General features: G+C 39.0%; 1 protein-coding gene across 1 annotated transcript in view; it reads right to left on the minus strand.

The window, feature by feature from the left end:
- The window catches only part of ZBTB40 (zinc finger and BTB domain containing 40), a 919,023-nt gene that overhangs the window by 144,091 nt on the left and 753,066 nt on the right, over positions 1-21,866 (minus strand). The window contains exon 16 of the mRNA XM_044060434.1: positions 15,679-15,893. Coding sequence (XP_043916369.1) covers positions 15,679-15,893 — 215 coding nt within the window. The remainder of the gene's footprint in view (positions 1-15,678; positions 15,894-21,866) is intronic.

A 21,866-nucleotide genomic window follows, 5' to 3' on the forward strand; every position in this document is an offset into this window, starting at 1 on the left:
AATGTTGAAACCCCACATGAAAGTTGGAAATTGCTGCAAGTTGAACTTTAATAGTTGATGAACTAGCACTCTCATTAAACAAACTTGCTAAAAAATCAAGAACAGAATGAATCAGAGCTGAGAAGGGGGTCTATCTAATTCTGCTCTGCCCAATAAACAAATCTTTTCCATTTGCTCCTGTAGCGTTTCCTAGTAGAAGGTTTATGGGAAGATAAAAGTATAGAACGGACAGGTGAAGAGAACATTGGTTGCCTGGCTATTAAAGGAATTAGAGAAACCATGCAGTTAGCTTGAGATTTGTAATATCTGTGTGAACCATGCCTGCCAGTTGAGACAAAAGGTCTGGAGTTGGATCCAGAATCCAAGGTGGGTAGAGAAGATAAGGCCAAAGGAAGGGGGACCAAACCTGTTGAGGCTAGTAAGGTGCAATAAGGATGACTTTGCTCTTCAACTTTTCTGCTTTCGGAATGAATTTTGGAATTAAAGGAGACAGAGGATAAGTCATACATAAGACCAAGGGGCCAATCATGGAGCACAGCATCCCTCTGTGACTCGCCTGGTGGGGGCATCTGGGTAAAGGAGCTGCTGCGCTTGTTGTTTAGGGAAGATGCAAAAAGATCGCAGAAAGGGTGGCCCCACTGATGGAAAATAATTTCTGTCACTTTGTTGTCAGACCACTTGTGAGGTAATAAGATGGACCTGCTCAGTTTGTCTGCTATCACACTGAACTTCCCCAGAACATGCCCTGCAATTAGAAAGTGGTTGGAAGATATCACCCATTGCCACACTCTTAGGGCTTCTCAACACAGTGGGTAAGATCTGGTTCCCCCTTGTTTATTGATGCACCAAACTACTGACATTTTGTCTGTTTGGATTGCAATTTTCCTGTGAGAGAGAGAGAGAGAGAGAGATAGAGAGAGGGATGGAGTTTTGGAATGCTTGCAATGCCAAAAGCACAAGTCTCATTTCCAGAACATTGGAATGGCATCATCGGGGGACCAAGTACCTTGAAATGTCTTCCCCAGAAATTCCCCCCCTACCCAATCTGTAAAGCGTCCATGATCACTGTGGCCTTGGGCTGAGGGAGAATGAAAGGACAACCTTGCAACAGTTGCATCCACCAGGAGAGATACCGTGTACATACCTGAGTTATTCCTATCTTTGCTAACATGGGTTGAGAAAGCATCGGCCATTGTGTTACTGGCATCCATTGCAGAATCTTCATAAGATATCCTGCTAAATGAATTAAAATTATTGCCACAGATATTGATCTCAGGGCTTGCAGAATCAATCAGGCTGAAATTCCGGTACTGCAAACTATTGTTCTATCCTGATTATCTATTGTTTAGACTCTCAAAAGAGGAAGAGATGCTACCATAGATACTGTGCTGACATTACTCCTATGAATTCCAATGTCTGGGCTGGTTGTAGGTATGACTTGTTGTAATTCATGGTTATTCTAAGATTTGAACAAGTCTGTATCACTTGGTCTCATGCTTGTACCAGTTAATCAGTTACCAATTGTCTAAGTATGGAAACACCCAGAATCCCTGCAGTCTCAAGTGAGCTGCAACCACTGCCACACACTGGGTGCTGTGGTGAGACCAAAGGACAGTGCTCTAAACCAGTAATGGCGGTCTCCCAGCCAGAAGCGTAAGTGCCTTCTGGATCATCTGTTCATTTTTATGTGATAGTATGCATCCTGAAGTTCTATTGAGCACATCCAATCGTCCTTGCTCAGAAATGGCAGAATGGACTGAACAGTGACCATCTGGAACTTGGTGTGTCGAAATGATTTGTTCAACACACTGACATCTAAAATTTGTCTCCAGTCCCCTGTCTTCTTTGGCACTAAAAAGAATGTTGAGTAAGTTCTGGATTCTATTTGGTCTGGGGGTGGGGGGACCTCTTGCTGCTTTTGTATTTCTAGTGATTCTACTTCCCTTTGATTGGGTGGAGCATCAGAGATTTTCCTGGGTAACAGAAGTGGTAGAGAAAAGGGAATAATATAACTTCTGGAAATAATTTTCTGCACCCAAGTGTTTTGTGTTATGTTTATCCAGGCTTCTTGGTGCAGAGATAAGCGACCCTGACTGTCTGCAGAGGAAGGCATTAGGGCCTCCCTTCAGGAGCGCTGAAAGGGACTGTCAGAAAATGTATCTCTAGTTGCTCAGTTTTGTGGGCCTCCTCTGCCATGGGGGTGTCTTCCACCATTAGCACTCCCCCCTCTGCCTCTAGGAAAATTACCTCCACGTGTGTCCTGGAAAGGACCCTGAGACTTCCTGAACCACATTTATCAACCTCCCTGTTGATTACTGGAAAAGGATCTTTGAGGGGTCTTAAACACACGCCCAATGCAGAAAGGGTCTTTCTGTCTTTCTCATGCCTAAATAATGTGTCTTTTGGGACCAAACAAGGAAGAGCTGTCAAAGGGAGCATTGACAAATGATGACTTAAAGGGCTCCACAATATCTCACAGGCGCATCCAGGCATGCCTCCTGATGGAAATACCTGAACCCGCAGCCCTTGAGGTGCCTTCTGTAGCATGCAAGATGATCATCATGGATGAATTTCTAATACATTGAAGGCTAGCCTACTGTGAGGTCACAGAACGTTGAGTCTCAGCAGTAGTGGTCCCTGAAAGGGAGTTTGAAAGTTCCTTAATCATGTCCCTTTGTACTCTCGTGAAGTGTGCCAAGTAATTCAGTGATCTGAGAGAAAAAAATCACTGAAGCATAAACTCGCTTCCCAAATCTGTCTACTTCCCTAGATTGGGATCCCTAGGGGATGGAAAGTGGAACTCTGCTCCGCAAGTTCCTTCTTTGTAGCTGCTGCCATGACCATTGCATCAACAGATGCCTTTACTCCAATGTTGTCTTCCTACCGGTGGAAGTAGAATCCTGTCTGGTCTCTTGGGGATCGGCTCAATCATATCAGGTTCCATCCACACCTGCTTCAAAACCAAATCGATAAGTTGATCCATGCATGGAGGAACCCAGGAGGTAGAGGACCAGTCCTGAAAGTGTCCAGAAATAATGACTCCTCAGGAGTGGTGTTTTAGGGTGACCAACCATCCTTCTGTTTAAGGGTGTCAAGGATGTCTCCAAAGGAGTCAGCATCGGGTGGTGATTTGGGAAACTGTCTCCCTCATCAAAGTAAGTATCCTAAATGACAGACTCCTGAGAAGAGTCCATGTGCCTCCTTTTGCATGTCCTCTTCCTAGGGACATCTTCAGTGGGATGATCTTGAGAAGTATCACAATAGATGACAATACCCATCTGGGTAGTCTGGAAGCTTTGGCCTGCTGTCCCCATGGTGCAGAATGCTAAGGATCATGGTGCAAAGTCATCTGAGAGGCCAGTGGTGGATCTGAGGGGGAATGCTCCATCTACCTGGCACAGCAGAGAAAACCCTCTTCACAACCTCAAAGGCAGACCACTATGTAGAGAAGGAAGTCAACAGAGCCAAGAAAACAAGTTTCAGGCCCGCCACTTCCCTCCTCCCCAAGAGCAATTCATCTGAGGTGGAAGCCAGAGCCAGGCTATCTAAAGCCAAAGCTCTGAGAGGAAGAGATGGCTCTGAAACCCTTGGAGTTGACTGTATCCCCTTGGATCCAAACTGAAAGCTTTGGCTCCGAGAGTCATCCAGATCCAAAGATGTTGGGAGACAATGCTCTCTTTGGATCTGACCCAGGAGGCCTGGAATGCTCAGATCTGAGGACCCTTAGCATCACCGGTTGGGTCAAAGAAGGAGTTGTTATCAGGGGAGTGGTAGATGGACAGTGTTCCTGACCTGAAGGGGTAGGAATCATGAGGACTCACTTCTGAATTTGCTCTGTGAAAAATCTCCTTATCATCCTTTCCACGTCTGCCTCTATGAGACTTCTGGAGGAACAGGAGGACACCACTGAAGGAGATTTTGAGTGCCATGCCAAAAATGGGGAGGGCACCCTGGAATGGACCAGATCCATACTGGGCGAATATACACTCTGTGGCAATAGTTTAAGATCTGGGGACTTTGGATCCGGAGTACATTTTGTCAGATCAGAGGGAGGACTTGCAACATATTTGATTAGATCACAAGAGACGTAAAATTTGATTTTGACTTCTTTTTCTTTGGTTTCCGATGAAGTAGATGCCATGGAATCTGAAGATCTGGACCATTTCGAAGGGTCCTTGGTTTTAGTCTTGGGAGAGTAAACTCCAAAAATAGCTTGAGAAAAAGGAGTCAGTAACTGCCCCTTTAGAATCAGCTTGCTTCTTCTTTCCATTAAAGCTCTGGGGTTAAACCCACTACAAACGTTGCATTCTTGGTAGAGGTGTTCAGATCCTAAGCAGTAAACATACAAAGTGTGGGCATCTGAAAAATGCATCTTGTGCGCACATTTCCTGCATTTTCTGAAACCTCTATCAGACATAATTTCACGTGGATATTCCCAGCCAGATATCAAAAGGATACTCAAAAAATTCTATCCTAAAATATCCGGACAGTGACGGATTAAATACTACAACTACTGAAAGGAAAAGCCAGTGAGAATAAGCTAAAAGAGATTTTTTTTAATATGAGAAAGTTTAACTATAAAAAAAAGAAAGAAATGGGGTAGGAAAGGCCTACCAACAATGGTAGCTAAGACTACACTACCAAGTGTAAAAGGTATAGAAAAGTATATGAACGTGAGAGGCTAGTGAAGAAAACAGAATAAACTTCTTGCAAAAGAAGTAGTTATAAAAAAAAATAAATAACCGAAGAATAAGGTTTGTAAAATTTCACTTATCTCTATCAAGTAGCTCAAGAGCAAAGGTGACCATGTCTTGATGTGAAAGCGGCAAACAGGATCTGAGGGACTTCATGTACAGTGTATTATTGTTAGGAAAGGAGCTTGAGAGTTTGTCGGAAGTCACTAGCTAATGTAATGGCCAAGTCGGATCCTAACCCATCTGTTGAGGAATGAATGAAAACTGATAACATCAGATCTCTTGTACAGTTGCATGTATGATCACCCTCTGGTCAGCTCTAACCACCCCTTCCAGGTATATAACTAAATGAGCTCAAGATACACTAAGGGTTGTTGACTGTTGCAGGCATGGAAGTTAAAAGGACATAAAGAAATCAGTTATGTTTCTTAAATACTACTGCTCTGCCCTTCTAACCATTCTGAGGTAATACATATTAATTTAAATTAATTATTCTTCAAGTTTTATGGTATGTACACTATAAAAATTTAATAAACAAATATAGATGAAAAGCCACCAGCTAGACGATAAATATTGTTTAATAACAAACAAAACTTGTACAGCTAAAACGTACTTCGAACAAACTTCCGACAAACTTAAAATGCCAAATAGAAACACTTAAAAAACAAGAATAGAATTCAATGTGAGCGCTTTCGTTTAAATATTTTAAACTTCCTCAGACAAAAAACATCTATTACATCACTTCCTTTTATAATCTTCACAGAAAATTGCGCCAAAATCAAATTCAAATTGGAGCATGCTCAGTAACTAAATTATAGTATAATATATTTATAGTATAATATATATTTATAAAAAGAATGATCTAAATTATTAGTTTTTACATTTTTATATAATATAATGTATTATTACTGTCTTTTTAGTATTCAATTGCTGTTGTTTAAGCATTCCTTGAATTGTATTTAGAAATTCTATTTCCCATTTTTTAGTTACTGAGCATGCTCCAATTTGAATTTGATTTTGGCGCAATTTTCTGTGAAGGTTATAAAAGGAAGTGATGTAATAGATGTTTTTTGTCTGAGGAAGTTTAAAATATTTAAACGAAAGTGCTCACATTGAATTCTATTCTTGTTTTTTAAGTGTTTCTATTTGGCGTTTTAAGTTTGTCGCAAGTTTGTTCGAAGTACGTTTTAGCTGTACAAGTTTTGTTTGTTATTAAACAATATTTATCGTCTAGCTGGTGGCTTTTCGTCTATATTTGTTTATTAGTTTGGTCGTTGCTTATCATGACTATAAAAATTTGGTTATCCTACTCTGCATACCCACCAATAGATGAATGTTCTGACAGAGGTGGATATAGAATATCTGGTGAAGGAGCGCAGCCTGCCCAAGGATGCCCTGCAGGAACACAGAGGATGGAGAAAGTGAAGTACAATGCAATAGCAACATACTCATATATGTAGTGTTATGATAAGTTCCTTACAAATTTGGTGAATTGTACTTTATATAGGTCATTGTTGCAGTCATCCAATGGCAAAACTATTAAATACATACATACAAATATTTCAAGCACAGGCATTAATGCCCTTCTAACCTGCCAGTATATACCAAAACAGTTGTTCCCATAATAAGTGTCCAGGCTGTTCTTAAAAAATATCTAAACTACTGCTTGCTTTAATGTAGTTTGGTAGTCTGTTCTATGCATCAGCTGCTCTCTCAGAGAACCAATTAGTACATTTATCATTCCTACAGAATCTTATACACAGGTTGTTCAATGATTCTCTACTACTTTTTGATAACCCCAAACTTCCCCAGAGATAGTTATCTCTAGATGCCCTACATACCTGAATAAGACCTCCTTTTAAATATCTATAGGAGACACTGTACAAGTTAAGATATTTCAGTCTTTCAAAATAACTTAAATTTTCACATCCATGGATGCTCTTGATATATTTCCATTATACCGTTTCCAGTTTACTCATGCTAACCTTCTTATAAGGTTTCCATATTGTTATTCCATAAATGAAGTATGGGTCTAATGTAATTAACAAACAGTGACTTTGTCATTTCTGATTTCCTAGACTTTATAATTGTTTTTTTTTTGTTTTTATACAACCTATAATTCTATAACTATCATTAACCAATTGGTTGATATGATTAGAAAAACTCAAAGCTGGATATAACCATATACCCTGGTCCATAAATGAATCTAGAGTTTCAATCACTATGTGCTGTATTAAATATTCACCTTTCAATTTATGTCTCCCAAATCTCATATGCTTAGTTTTGATGTATTTATCAGCATATTATTCTCCTATGTCCAAATGGTCAAATTAGTCATGTTCTTTTGCAGACATGCCCTATCTGTAATACCTGGAATCAGTTTACCCAATTTATAAAGCTGGGTAATTGATGGATGGTGGATTAAGGTCTTGTGTTATGAAATGCTGAATATTTGCAAGTCAAATGGGACAAGATTCACTTTTGGGAGCTTAACCTGGACTGCGCCATTAACAGGACATGATGAAAAGACAGATATGTCTCCCAGAGATTGCCACTCCTCTGGAACAAACTCCCAATTCACATAAAACAAAGCTTCTCAATGACCCTACTTAAGCGTAACATAGACAACTGGATGGGAGACCATAAATTTACCTATGTCCCTCTTGGATAAGGGCAGTTGGTGCTGATCATAGGCTCATGCTGCAAATATAGACCATACAACTTGGTCAATAAGGGAACATAGGTATAACATGGTTAGGGTTATAAGAGCCCTAGGGCCAATAGCCTAGTAACCTCCCATGAACTTATGAGCAGCAGGTGGACCTGATGTCTGTAGCCATGTTTTACAATACTGAGCACCCACATGTCCAAGCTGATCATTTACCATTGCTCTAGGAACTAGGACAGACACCCACCAATTCTGGAAAAGGAGCATTAAGATAGGCATCCTTTATAGCCAGGGTAACCACTGGGACTTGAGGCAGGAGACGAGGCAAGACAGCGTATAAGGCTAACATCTGGAATTTTGGTATTTTGAAGATCATTTTTAATTTGCAGATGTCCAAAATAGGCCTCAACAGACATCTTTTTTCAGAGCTAGGAAGAGTCTTGAGTGAAACACAGTTCTTTCTCACACAGATACCTGTTCTACAGAATCCTGTCAGAGGAGTCCCTCAAGAATAACAGTAACCATCTGTTTCTGTTTGAACCTGGGAAAATAATGTGCCAAAAAAAGAACTGAAGGTGGTTCCAGCTCCCTCTTGCATATACCCAGTGAATGCCAATATCTAGGGTTGGGAGAAGGGACTCAAAGACACGGGGGGAGGGGGGCAGCTCTGAAAGCAGGTAAGATGTCGGTCCTCACCTGTAGCAGAGTTCTCACTGATGACAACTACAACAGGGAAATGCATACAGAACATTTCTCCACTCATCATATAGCAGTTAACTACATTTTATATTTAGCCTTACAGACTGTGTCAAGTGTCTTGCCAAACTCTTTATAAGAAGCATTCACAATTCACATTCTTTTCATTGACTTGTACTTGAATAACTCAGTTAAAGAATTCTATTAAATTTGTCTGACAAGAATTTAATTCCTGCTGCATTATATCATATATACATTGATCTTTAAGTACTCAGTAATGCATCTATTTATTTATTTATTAGCACTTGGTGTGTCACAATAAGCATTTACAGTAAAATGCTTAGAATAAACAAGTGACAATAAAACTTAACAAATTCTCATTCCTTAACAAATTATGCCCTCAAATGCTAATGGATAAACTCAGACTTCCATGAGTGGTATTTATAAACTTTTTAAGCAAAGTGCAAATGTAACTTTGCTTTGCATAAGGGGGGACAGAGAAGAAAAAGATGAGATCCAGAGACATACTGTCCCTTAAATACACCCAGCAAAACTGCCTGCCCCTGACTTTATACTGTCAGAACTTATAAATGATTAGCCCATGCAAAGACTCAGCTGCCCACATATGCACGCACGCGCGTACACACACACACACACACACGCGCGCACGCACACACACGCACACGCACACACACACACACACACACACACACACACACACACACACACACACACTGATACCACTGTCAGCTTTTTATGATTTGAGCCTGGCGCATGTTAACATCTGAAAAAAAGTATGTGGCATATAGATGGTGATACTGACTTCTGTCAATGTGAAAACAAAAGATCCTATAGGGAAGTGTAGCATATGCAGACTCCAGGCAACATCTGCTGAAATGATTGCAGGTACTTTCATGTCACTGTCCTTATACGCAATGTTACTATAGCTGCCATTCAAACCATCGCATCCACTACTTCATGCAAACTGTCCTGGCATATTATTGCATGCATATGTAGCTTTTACACCATGTGGTAACCCAAGGCAATGTACTAATATGGTGAGTCAATGAATCACAGGTTGAGCACACCTACCAAGCAATTTTTAATAGAGTACATCAGCAATACATGAGTAGGATGTGGAGGGATGTTTATATTAACATAAGGACTTGCACAAAAGAGGATACATATGAGATGGGAAGGTGGGTTTCAATGAATTCAAGGATGAGCACTGAAGGAGAGATGTCTGTGTTAGGGAGATGGGATATTAATGAATACAAGGACTGGGAATAACAGGCTATATCTACTGTTAAATGGGGGATACTGACATCATGATTCTTTGGATGGGTGGGACTTATGACTAGATTTGCTTCTGACTGGCCTGGTTTAATCTCACAGAATCATATTCTCAGGTTAACAGGAGTGAATGTCAGCCATAAATTTCACGCCTCCAAGATGCTATTTCTGTTGTACAATCTGAATACTTAAAAAAAGTATGCGACTGCTGAGCACGTGCAACTGTGTGCTCTCTAGTAAATGCATGACTGGAACAATTAGTTTTTAAGTGATACAGGGAGGAAATGCTCAGTCTGGTTCATCCATTAAGCTGAGACTACATCTTTCCATGTTTGTTTAAACTATTTACTCTTTCTGTATAAGTAGGTAAAACAAATGATTGTTCTGTTTTGTTATACTTTTAACAATGCTGCAGGTTCATAAATACTGACTAGATATTAAGAATCTACTGATATTTTATAATGTGGTGAAGTATTTCTTCTATAAGTTTAAACTAAGTTATTTATTTATTTATCTACTTATTTTTTGCACAGCATTGATCTACTGTGGAGCAAGCTTATTCTTTATTAACATATTGCTCTGATGGCCAAGTGATATGGAAATGGCAATCATTTTTCTGTATGAATTGTGTGATCTGTGTACTGTGTGGCTCACAGCTGGAGGCATGCCCCTTAACCTCCAGATAATCTGATCAAGGACACTTCTTCTTCTTTCGGCTTTTCCTGGTTAGGGATCGCCACAGCAAAACTCTGGTCCGCTAATGATTGGCCGTAGACTTTTACAGTGCCGAGGTGCCAACTCGATGCCCAGCCTTCAACGAAGGCATGCCCATTTTACGCATGTCTTTCAAACGCCACTCGACCGCGGGGAGGACATGCAGACTCCACATAGAAGGCGCTCCAGCCGAGAATCGAACAGGAGAACCTCTTGCTGTGAGGCGACGACACTACCGCTGCACCACCGTGGCTTCAGATAAGCTGATCTAGCTGATCAGGGACAGAGGATCTTAAAATTAGGGATAATCTAGGATACCTAATTAGCATAACTTATGTAAATTCAAATCTACACATTAACAAATGAAGAGTTCGCTTTCACAGAGACAGGGCATCATTTACAGAGATTCTTTAATAAAAAGAGTTATACATACACCAGTGCAGAGATAACTTATATTTTGTGTACAATGAATACTTAGTACTAATTTTCAGACAAGTTATTTAATCAGACCCTGGGGTGTATTACTGCATAAAGGACTTGATTACATTTGCTGTAGTTATAAGGTTTTCGCACAGTGTATTATGAGAAACATAATAATGGCATACCTATGTTAGCCACATGAACAGTAATTATGGTACATAACAGCAAAAAATGGCTCCATAATAACTAAAATATAAATGACAGTTTTCATAATACAATCTGTAAAGTTCACCATACAAGTGGTACAAATATTCACAGTAATTTTTGCACCTGAGAGAAAAAAATGGATTACCAAAGAAGCACATCACAAACATATATAACTATATCAGCCACAAGCCAGTAATAGAAGAGCATTTCAAACACATATTATAATAAAACTTACACCAAGAAATTACATTCAGCTCTGAAATAATGTGAAGAGGTAGAAACACACACTGAATTCATTAACACTTCTAGGCTGGGGAATGTCACACCACTAGCAGCCTTCATGCATTCTCATATCACAAAGCTTTTTCTGAAAATCAAGTTCAAAAGCATATGCCAAACAAATAAACATCTTATGAGCAGTAAATGCTATTTAAAAAGTGCAAACAACAATATTAGCAGTAAAATGACTTCCTTAAAATGATAAGCCATTGACAGTCTTTACATTAATACTGTAGTATAGTATAAAGCATACAATGACAGAATTATAATTTTCTTCTATAAAGTTTCATCATCAAATTTTCATATCTTGGAAACTGTGAAACCTAACCATTTATTGTCAGAACACGTGGCAGCCAGATACAACCTTTCACATGACAACAAATTAATGTTTGACTGCATATTTGAGATATTTACAGAAATATGAAAAATTATACTTATTTGTAGAATTCACAGCACAATGCTAAATGTATCTCAACGTGTACAACTTAAAGCTTAAAATCAGTGACTACATTCTTCAACATCATACAAGGTTTCATTTGATGCCATGCAATATTTAAGTCAGTTAGTTTTGGAATACTGCATATATTTATAGTTACTAGCAAACAGCTAGCAAGACTGACAATAACGTGTACTAAAAATAGACACTGACAATTTATTTTTTTGTCTCCATCATGACCATTTAACCCCATACCCGTCAATATCATACATCTGCCTCAGTTATGAAATAAGAACAAGTAGTAAACAGGGATTAATATTTCTAATACAGGACATCCTATCGTAATAATGTTAGTTCCACTACATTACTTTCATTGTCTTCTGTAAAGCATCCTATAGTTAATTGGTAAAACACTTGGTTAAGGAAGTCAGACCCAAAAGAATGTGAGACATTCAGCAGATGAACAGACATTCAAGACTAATGATCGAAAATTGCATTTGGACTGGCGACAAAGATGTTCTGAGGATGGTACGTCCATACGTCAGCTTTATGCCCTATATCGTGTGGTCCTTTTTCCTTTTGGATGTGCCTGTTGCCTACTTATATCCTTGGACTGTCATTCCTGCTGGGACTTTTCATTTCTGAGGATGGTATGTCCAATTGTCACCTTTATGCCCTTTGCTGTGCGTTGAGAGCATATGTGTGACAAACTGCAAGCCCTTAATAAAAAAAGGCTTTGGTATACTGGCCTGACATTGGGCTGTCCTTGGCAGGGGATTCCTGTTGTAAAGAATACTGCAACAGTGATACGGAAGGACATCTGGTAGACTTGCAAGGGAACTTTTAACATTTAAACAAGAGATTGGGGGGATCTGGGGGGTGTGGATATTTCACAAGGAGCTTTGAATACTCAACGAAACCATACAACTTACTCATATTCATGATACATTTAAATATTTCCCAGACAGTTTACAGTTAGCAAAAATAGGGGAAATTCAGTAAAAAAAAAGCCCTGACAATCAAGGGACAGATTAAAGACAACACTGACTGACAGCACTCCCACTGTAGAAAAAAAAAACTTATTTACTATCAAAACCATAGCTAGCTATCCTAGCTTCCTGTGTTGTTTCCTGATCTGACACTCTCTTCAACTTTATTTCAAGGAGGAAAAAAAAAAAGAAAAGTTTTTTTAGTACATGAGGACAAAAAAGGTCCCCTTATCTCACTCTTGTACCCAATGAATAAAAAAAAAAAAAGTTCTTCCATACACATTTGCAAGCCTCTTGCTACATGCTAAATGCCACACATGGACAGCTGAGCACTTCAGCTGGTACTGCCATTTGCAACCCAGACACCTTGTGTCCAGGATGGCTGCCTTACTTCACCCCACTCTAATTTCATATCTGTTTACTATGTATGGGGCAAAAAAATGCATCATGGGAACAGTGGGAGTATGGCAGCTACCATCTTATCTGTTGTTGTAAACAGCAAATGTAAACCCATGTGCAAAGGAGCAAAGCAAGATGCAGCATCCACATTCTACATCCTTCCTATGCAGAAGTCCACTGGTATGCAGTAGCTCTTTTAGTGTTATTTTAATACAAAATAGTGATATTATGAAAAAAATAATACATTTAAAGCTGTTGGGTATTAATTATAGCTGATGCTCATGCCATTATAGCTGTATGGTTGTGAAGGGCTTAACGTGATGATGTGTTTTTAGGGATGAAGCTTTTCTGTCTTGGCTTCCATCTTATGTTTACTTTTCTACTAGTACATATTTTTTACTTTTGCCTGTGCTTTCCCAAGGATATACCTATTTCACATAGCACTGCTAACACCTGAACAGAATGAATAGGCTGCATAGCTCTAAATCCATGGGGGAATAAACAGTGCAATAGTGGGTCAGGAGAGAAGTGAGACAGTTAAGAGTGGGGGACTGGTAAAAAAAAAAAAAACAAAAAGCAAAGATGTGTTTACAGACACATAAACAAAACATGATTCTAACTCCAAACCATAAACAATTTACTAAAATAATCAGATAATTTAAATGACCGTGCCCTTTCTCACTGATAACGAACATGAATGTTGCTGCTTTCTTCCACTAAATTTATGTTGGTAAAACTACAGTCTAAAGGTACATTAATACATGGTTGCTTTGTCTGTTGTGCTGAAGTTTCACTACTGTACAGATATTATTTAAATTAGTCTGTACTGCTTCAAATGATCAACATACATTTTAATTTTGTTCCAGCATCAAGACAAGCAAAGAACACAAGTAAAAATTTGTGATATGATATAACAAGTTAAATTTCATCTTTTGACTGCATCTCTTCCTTGAGTAATAATTTCATTTAGAGACAGAAAATGTGTAGGCTGTCAAAACTTGTTATAAAGCAACTTTTAACAGCAGCAAAACAATAGAAAATGATTCCGAAATGCTAAAATTGTATGTGGCATCTTGAATGAAAAGATGAAAAGGGGAGTTTAACTGCATTCATAAGCAGGCCTGTATGCATACATAAAGTCCTCTTAGAATGAAGCAATGGCTACATCAGTAGTGTGCACTTGCGTAGGGGCACGGCTCAGAAGAGTGCATAATCTGACTCAATTTGAATTCATTAAACTTGTTTTCTCCTATGACCAAATGGGAAAATGTGCTCTGTAACTAAATGTTTTAGCTCCTTGCATAATATATTGGCATGATTAAATTATATAAAAACAAGGGTTACTATGTTTATATCACATACTACCAGTATAGAAAAATGCAAAGCACTTCTGTGTTGCTCTCTTTGAAACAGTATTCCACAGCCATGCAACCACTGGCATTGCTGCCTCGCACTGCCTAGTTTTCCAGTACAATTCCCAGATGGGTGACTTCTGTGTGCAGTCTGTATGCCTTCACTCTATACCTGTGGATTCTGCCAGTTCTCCAATTTCTTTACATATCCAAGATATGCCAGTACACAAATGAACAGGCCTCCTAAACTGCTAAAAAGGGGTGCATATAATTGTATGTGAACACCCTGTGACGGGATGGTTTCCCACTTAGGAATGTTTTTTTTTTCTTTTGCCTCATTCCCACTATTTTCCAGGATAGAGTCCAACTTCTACATGACCATAAATAAAATAAAGTAGATACCGGAAAATAACTAAATGGCTGAAAATTTGATACTTTTTTTTTTTGTCAAAGGCAGCAATGTAAATTCCATATGCAGATACCACACCAACATATTGGCCACTATTAAAAAAATACAAAGCAGCTTGGCATTAGTAGGCAGCAAGTTGCTTGGCTAATGCTTACACAGAAAAATGCATTCAAAGAGAAGGACTCCAAACAAAGGCCTCATGAACAGATGTCCCAAATGAACAGATAGAAAAGAAATCTGTTGAGATGTGCTAAGCTACAAGTCACGTTGCACAGCTGCTACCTGCTCAGCAAGCCATTGCCTACCCAACAATGTGATGTGGCACTGACATCAAAATGTGATCCAGAGTTGAGGCTCTAAAAGAAAGAGTCCTCCAGCTATTATGTTTCTAGTGCATAACAGTTCTTTGCTTCCTTGCAAGCCAAATACACTACAGGCAGTCAGCTGCTTAAATATTAAAGATGCTGCTCACATATCGATTGGCTCTCAATCTAAGAGTGAGCACACCAGTGACTTGTAGGGACAGAATGCCTGCCACCTTTGTCCCATTTTAGTTACGCCTTTGTAGGTAGTTCAATCTAAGTCAGACAAGAAAAAAATGCTACACAGGACAACCACAGCAATAGTCCAGATCTGTCTGCATTGCATTATTGAACTCATCTTGGACTGCAATGATGAGCCACGTGTGTGTCTTGCCTCCAGTTTAGAGCTGCTTCTGTTTCTCTCAATTACAAGTTGGGCCACTGGAGTCAATGAATGTGAACAGCATAAAAAAAAAAATAAAATGAAATGAATGTGAACAGCTTGCAATGAGCTGCGAGATGAATATAGTGCATACCTCTCAATGTCTTAGCACAAGTCATCTGGATAAAGCCAAAAACAATGAGGGGACAAAGGCCCAAAATCAGGGACAGATTAAAAATATTGCTCTTACAAATGTTGACAGAATAACAGGTTTTGCATTAGTATGCATTTTCTGAAGGATATGAAGTGTGAAACTCAAATACACTTTCTAGTCACTCACAAAAAAATTGAATTTGGTTTCAAAAAGCTACAAGCTTGCTGATAAGGAATCATAATAGCGAGTGTCAGAGAAAAAACAAATAACTATGCATTAAGTACCTGATACGCTTTATTACAGAGGTCACAATTGTACGGTTTGCCTCCAATGTGGGTGACAACATGTCTCTCTAGAAGCGAAGGAGCACTAAAGATCTTTCCGCAAGTATCGCAGGGGTTGTATTCCTTGGAGTGGAACTCTTGAATATGTTTCCTGTGTTCCTCCATTGTAGGAAAACTCATCCGACACTTCTGACAATCATAAGGGTCTTCAATATCTATATTGAGGGAGATATAATATCACAACATTCATTAAGATGCAGACTCCTCAAAATAAAGCACACATTCTAGTTAAAAATAGCACAAAGCTGTCAATTAAAAAAAAAAACAGTTAAAAGGTAAAAGAAAAGTATTACCTCTCAATGCCTCAAATACAGACACAATGGAAAGGAACAACAGCAAAGAAGAGCAGAATTTATCTTGGCACCTCAGATTAAACTGTTTAGGAAAAGCTTTTAAAATAGTCTGATAACAGCCTGATGACAGCTATGGACCATAACAGCGTCTACTTTATGTGCTCGAAGTACGAGAATATAGAATACAATATTCTCGACATGAGTACACCGAAAGTGCAAAACATCGAAAATGGAAATGGAAATCTCCATAGGTGGAGATTTCCATTTACTTCAATGTAGTGCAATCTTGGAGTTGGTATATTTAAGTAGTGGGGGGTGTGGGGGGTGCAGGGGGGCTTGCCCCCCTGCTTACAGTAGTTTAAATTTTTTTTTGTGTATTTTTTTTGGACTTCGATCGTTTAATAGTTCGATGCATATGGTTCGATCCATATGCATTCGAGCTATTAAGCTTTCGATGTCCTACCAGGAAATTACATTCTAGTTGAACAGTGTTTCATCAAGAATCCATATCAGGTTAAATCAGTTAAATGAAACATAACACACACCAATGTATTCCTCAGAAAACTACCAGTATGTTGGCAGACTGTCTGACAGAAATCTTCAGCAGATCACTTCCTTCTACAGAAATTCCTGGAGAATGGAAGACAGCAAGTGTGGTACCCTTGTACAATGGTGGGAGCAGAATAAATCTGAGAACTAGAAAACTACTAACTTAAAAATGGCAAGAAAAGTCATAAAGAGAATTCTGCTGGGACCATAAATACAGGACAGCAATTTTTGTACAGCACCCAACCTAGATTCATGGCCAAAATAAGATGTCATACATTATTAGTTTTATAACCAGGCTACAATTTAACTTGACTGAGGAGTACCAGAAGAGATACCTGGTATTCAGCATGGCCTTTGACGTAATCCCACACAGGAGGCTGACAGAATACTACTGGTGGCAGATAGGACCAAAAATAAGGAACCGGACAGTCTGAATGAATGATGGTAGGATGAGCAGAGAGCTGGACTGAGAAAAACAACTTCAGGAATTAGTATAGTGACTAGTGAATACCACGGGGTTGATCCTGGGTCCACTATTCTTCAGTGTGGTTTTCTCAGACATATCTGAAGGAACAAAAAACAGAACTAACCTCCTCACTGACAATACAAAGACAGGTGCAGCAGTGCAGGTTTGGGGGTAGTCTATCACAGGATTTGGAAAGACTGAACAAATGGTCAGAAAGGTGGCAGTTGAGGGTCAATGCAAACAAACGTAAAGTGCCACACGTAGGCCACAAAACCCTGGTGTGATGTACCAGCTGGCAGAAATTAAACTAATGGCTGCAGGGTAAGAAAAGAATCTGGGAGTATTGACTACACCTGGGCTGAACCTCTTTGAGCAGAGTGAGAGGGCAGTGACAACAGCAAACAGAATGTCAGGGTGTATCCTCAAGGGGATAGATTCCATACGGTAATTCTGAAACTCTACAGTGTACTGGTCAACTGCCATATATGGAAGTGATTATCAAACTGTTTAAAGGAATTAAGAGAAAAGCTACCAAAAAGGTAGAATGAATGCAGTGGAAGAGATATTATCACAGGCCGGAGGAGTCAGAGCTATTTTCATTGGAGATAAAAAGAGATAGGGGATATGATGTCAGTGTACAGGACCATGGAATAAAGTTGTGATTAAAATCAAACTGAACATGATTGACAGATGGGGGAAAAAATGGAGCATAAACAGCACATATAAAGAATTAACTCCTCCCTGGATATTTAAATGTTCTTTTTTACAAAGACAGTTGTAGATACCTGGAATGGACTACAGGACTAACTGCTCCATGGACCTCATAGTAGTTCTTCACGGACAAGATTGCACTCTCAAAAGCTTTAAGGACTTTTCCTAAAGGTGTAGTGTTAATAAAGACATTATATTTTTCACGGTATAGACATTGTTTTTTTACAAAAGATACAATTTAGGTTTCCTGAAGTACGGCTACTCCTCGTCTGTGGGTCCTGCCTCGTCTGTACAGTTTAATGCCTGACATCAGCTCCATGGTGCTGAGGGATAATGCCCTGACTGCAACCCAGATGACCTGGATTAGACTACTAACCTGACTGATTGAAAAGCCAAAGGATAGAGGGGGATGACTAATACACATATACGTCTGTGTGCACAGATACACAAAATTACAGCACAGTAATATAAAAAGTATAAAACAGCAAAAGACAAATTGCTTTAGAAAAGATAAAGGGGAGATGGGAAACTGATATATACAGTGAATATTTTGCAGGGAAAAATATATATATATATTTATATATATATATATATATATATATATATATATATATATATCTAAAGACACCATCCCCCACTCTGGAATCATAGATAAACTTACTAAGCTGGGCATAAATCCCAACATCACTCAACGGGTTGCCAACCGGCTTACTGACAGAACCCAGACTGTAAAAGTAGCCAACTCCAAATCCAGCTCCAGACAAGTGACAAGTGGAGTACCTCAGGTTTCAGTCCTGGGACCGCTCTTCTTTGGCATCTACTTTTCTGAAGTACAGGCCAACACTAAGTGACTCTGGCTAACAAAGTTTGCAGATTACTGCAAACTGGGAGCCATTATTGTATCCCCAAATGATGTGGATATTCTACAAAAGGGCCTTACAGAAACAGATGCATGGTGCCAGAGCCATGGACTCAAGCTTAATGCCAAGAAATGTAGTTATCCCCTTTGGGAAAAACATGTACCCATGAATTACCACACAGGTGGCAGTACACTAAACACCGAAAGTGTGATGAGAGACTTTGGGACACAGGTGGACAGTGGTCTCACCTTCGATAACCACATCACCACAACAGTCAGGAAATCCTTCTATGTGGCACACCCCATCACTAAGGGCTTTTCATCCATAAAAAAAGGAGGCCATTGTCCCACTGTACTCATCCCTCATTAGACCCATTATAGAGTACAATGCCCTGTTTGGTATGTACCTCCCAAGACATATACAACAGCTGGGAAGGCCGCAGAAATACCTCACTAAACAAATCATGGGCCTAAAGAAGATGCTCTATGCTGACCATCTAAAAAAACTCCAGCTATACTCTGTGGCATATCGTCTACTCAGAGGCAATCTCTTCTTAACATACAAGGCCATGTCAAACTCTGAACTGTTGGACATGTTCCACTTAAAGAAATCCCAATCCCTCAGAACCACATGCTCCAGGGATCTACACATTGTCATCACAATGAACAAAACATGTTGGAGGGATAGGTTCCTGACCCAGAGACTACCCATACTCTAGAATAGACCGCCCATACATGTCAAGCAGAGCGCCTCCTTGGCCCTCTTCAAAAAGAACCTTGACGATTGGATGGGAGATAGGAAATTCACCCTGGGGATCACGTCAGTCGCCCTGCTAGACAGGGGTCCAGGGAAATAAATATTGTGGGAAGAAATATCCAGGGAATTGTTATGGCTAGGCTTGTGTAGGCCCTAGGTCTGATAGCCTAGTACCAACCTATGAACCTATGAGAGAGACATACACACACACACACACACCCACACACATATGTATATGTATATAATAGGGGTAGTGCAGTGGTGCAGCAGTTAGCATTGTCACCTCACAGCAAGAGGTTTGCTGGTTTGATTCTTGGTTGGGGTGCCTTCTGTGGGGAGTCTACATGTCCTCCTTTTGTTCGTGTGGGTTTCCTCCAGGTGCTCCAATTTCCTCCCACATTCCAAAGACATGTAGTAGGTAGATTGGACACTCTAAATTGATTCTAGGTGTGAGTGTGTATGGAAGTATGTGGTTCACCCTCAATGGAGGATTGGGCACCAGGCTAGTAACCCGTCCCTGTAAAACTCTAACCTCTAAAGAAACAACATGTCCCTGGAGTGGCACTAATTGCCTGATGTGTTGAATGGCATGTATGGAATTGATATATACATATATATGTGTGTGTGTATATATATATATATATATATATATATATATACACACACACACACACACACACACACATATATATATATATATATATATATATATATAGATGTAAGATTATCGAAGTTCTGAAACTTAAAAAATCATATGGCCAAGACCGTAAGATCAAAGTTTTGGAACTTCAAACTTAAAAAAAAAATTCTATATTTAATGTTTTTGCAGGGGGGGTAACACTACAGAGCGGAAAAGGGTAAATTTCCTGTTCAGCACTGTACTGTGATCTCCATTCAAAATATTTGAAGTTTTAAAACTTCGATCATATGGTCCTGATCATATGACTTATGAAGTTTTGAAACTTCGATAATCTGATAGGGATTCGTGTATATGTATATATATATATATATATATATATATATATATATATAGATTATAGATATATATGCACACACATACGCATATGCATATATATACTTTACATATCCACACACTATATATGTGTGTACAAATACACAAAATTACAATAGTACTATAAAAAGTATAAAACAAGCAAAATGACAACTTCACAAGTAGGCATTTTACTAAAAATCCATAAAACCTTCCCAATGTCTTGGCAAGAAGATTTTCAGGGAATGACAGCCATACCAACAGTTAGAAAATTAAAAAAAAAAAAACTTAAGTTAACATCATTAAATTATTAAATAACTTATCAATCAAAATACAAAATTAATAAAAGCTAGAAAATGGTATTTAAAGTAAATGCGTCCAACTAGGTTCATCACTAAACTCTTTAAGGCATAGCGTGATAAACATTAAAGTATATTATCTGCATAGAAAACATCTGTAATACCCACATTATCTCCAATATTAATATTTACATGTTCAAGGATAGTGCCTTTCAAATCACTATGGGAGGAATCATGTTTCTCAAAATAATCTCCACACAATTTACAAGTCTCTTACATTTAATGTCACTGATGTGTTTCTGCAATTTTGATTTGTTTTATATAACTAGGATGACTGTGCATGTATAAAGATCAATGCTCACACGGCAATCACCCATGGGGACTTGCAACTGCAAAAAAATAAAATAAAATATACAAAATAATAATCTTCAAGTGGTATCAAAAATAACTAGATGCCACAAAATAACCAATTTAGATAGATATGTTAGTGTCAATGGAAGAAGCCCTGACTACAACCTACAAGACTCTAGTTCTATTAGCTGTTCAGGTGCCTGATGGGGCTGGCATGATGCAGGAGAGTAGCCATGTAGTTTCGCCAGCTCACAACTTCTCAGTGGAAAATGTGGGAGCACATGCCTGAGGTGAACATTCCCATAGCTGAATTACCTGTTTAGACTGGAGAATCCATAGAAATGCTGGATTCATAGGAATTGGGATGTCCTGATGGTGTTAAGTCATTTGAGGAAGGAAGTGACACACCCTCACTGATGCCCAATATATGACAACCCTCAGTTTTATTACTGAGCCTGCTCTCTGAGATTAGGACTACTTAAAACAAAACTAATCGTTACCTAAATGGTGTCTGTTCTTGGTTGCCTCTCACTCTGGTGTAGGGAGAAGACGTAAGCCAGCTCACAAAAATGGTCAACAGTGGGGGCAAAAATTAGAAAAAAAACTCAGCAGTGTTCTCGCCTTCACTGTAAGAATTAAAATGGGCATGTCTTAACTGTTGCAGAAAAAAGTCCCGACATCCCTTTAGAATTTGTCTAGTTTGTGATGAAAGCACATTAAATTCCATTACAAAACAAACATGTCCATCTCTACAGTTATAATCTCTCTATAGATATGATGCCTCTCTTTTATTACAGTCATACCAATCAACAACCTTTTCCTTAAACAGAGGTATACACTTCCATTAACAAG

The sequence above is a fragment of the Protopterus annectens genome, chromosome 2.part0 (genome assembly GCF_019279795.1).
Source record: "Protopterus annectens isolate FY-2018-M chromosome 2.part0, PAN1.0, whole genome shotgun sequence".
Classification (NCBI taxonomy): domain Eukaryota; kingdom Metazoa; phylum Chordata; order Ceratodontiformes; family Protopteridae; genus Protopterus; species Protopterus annectens.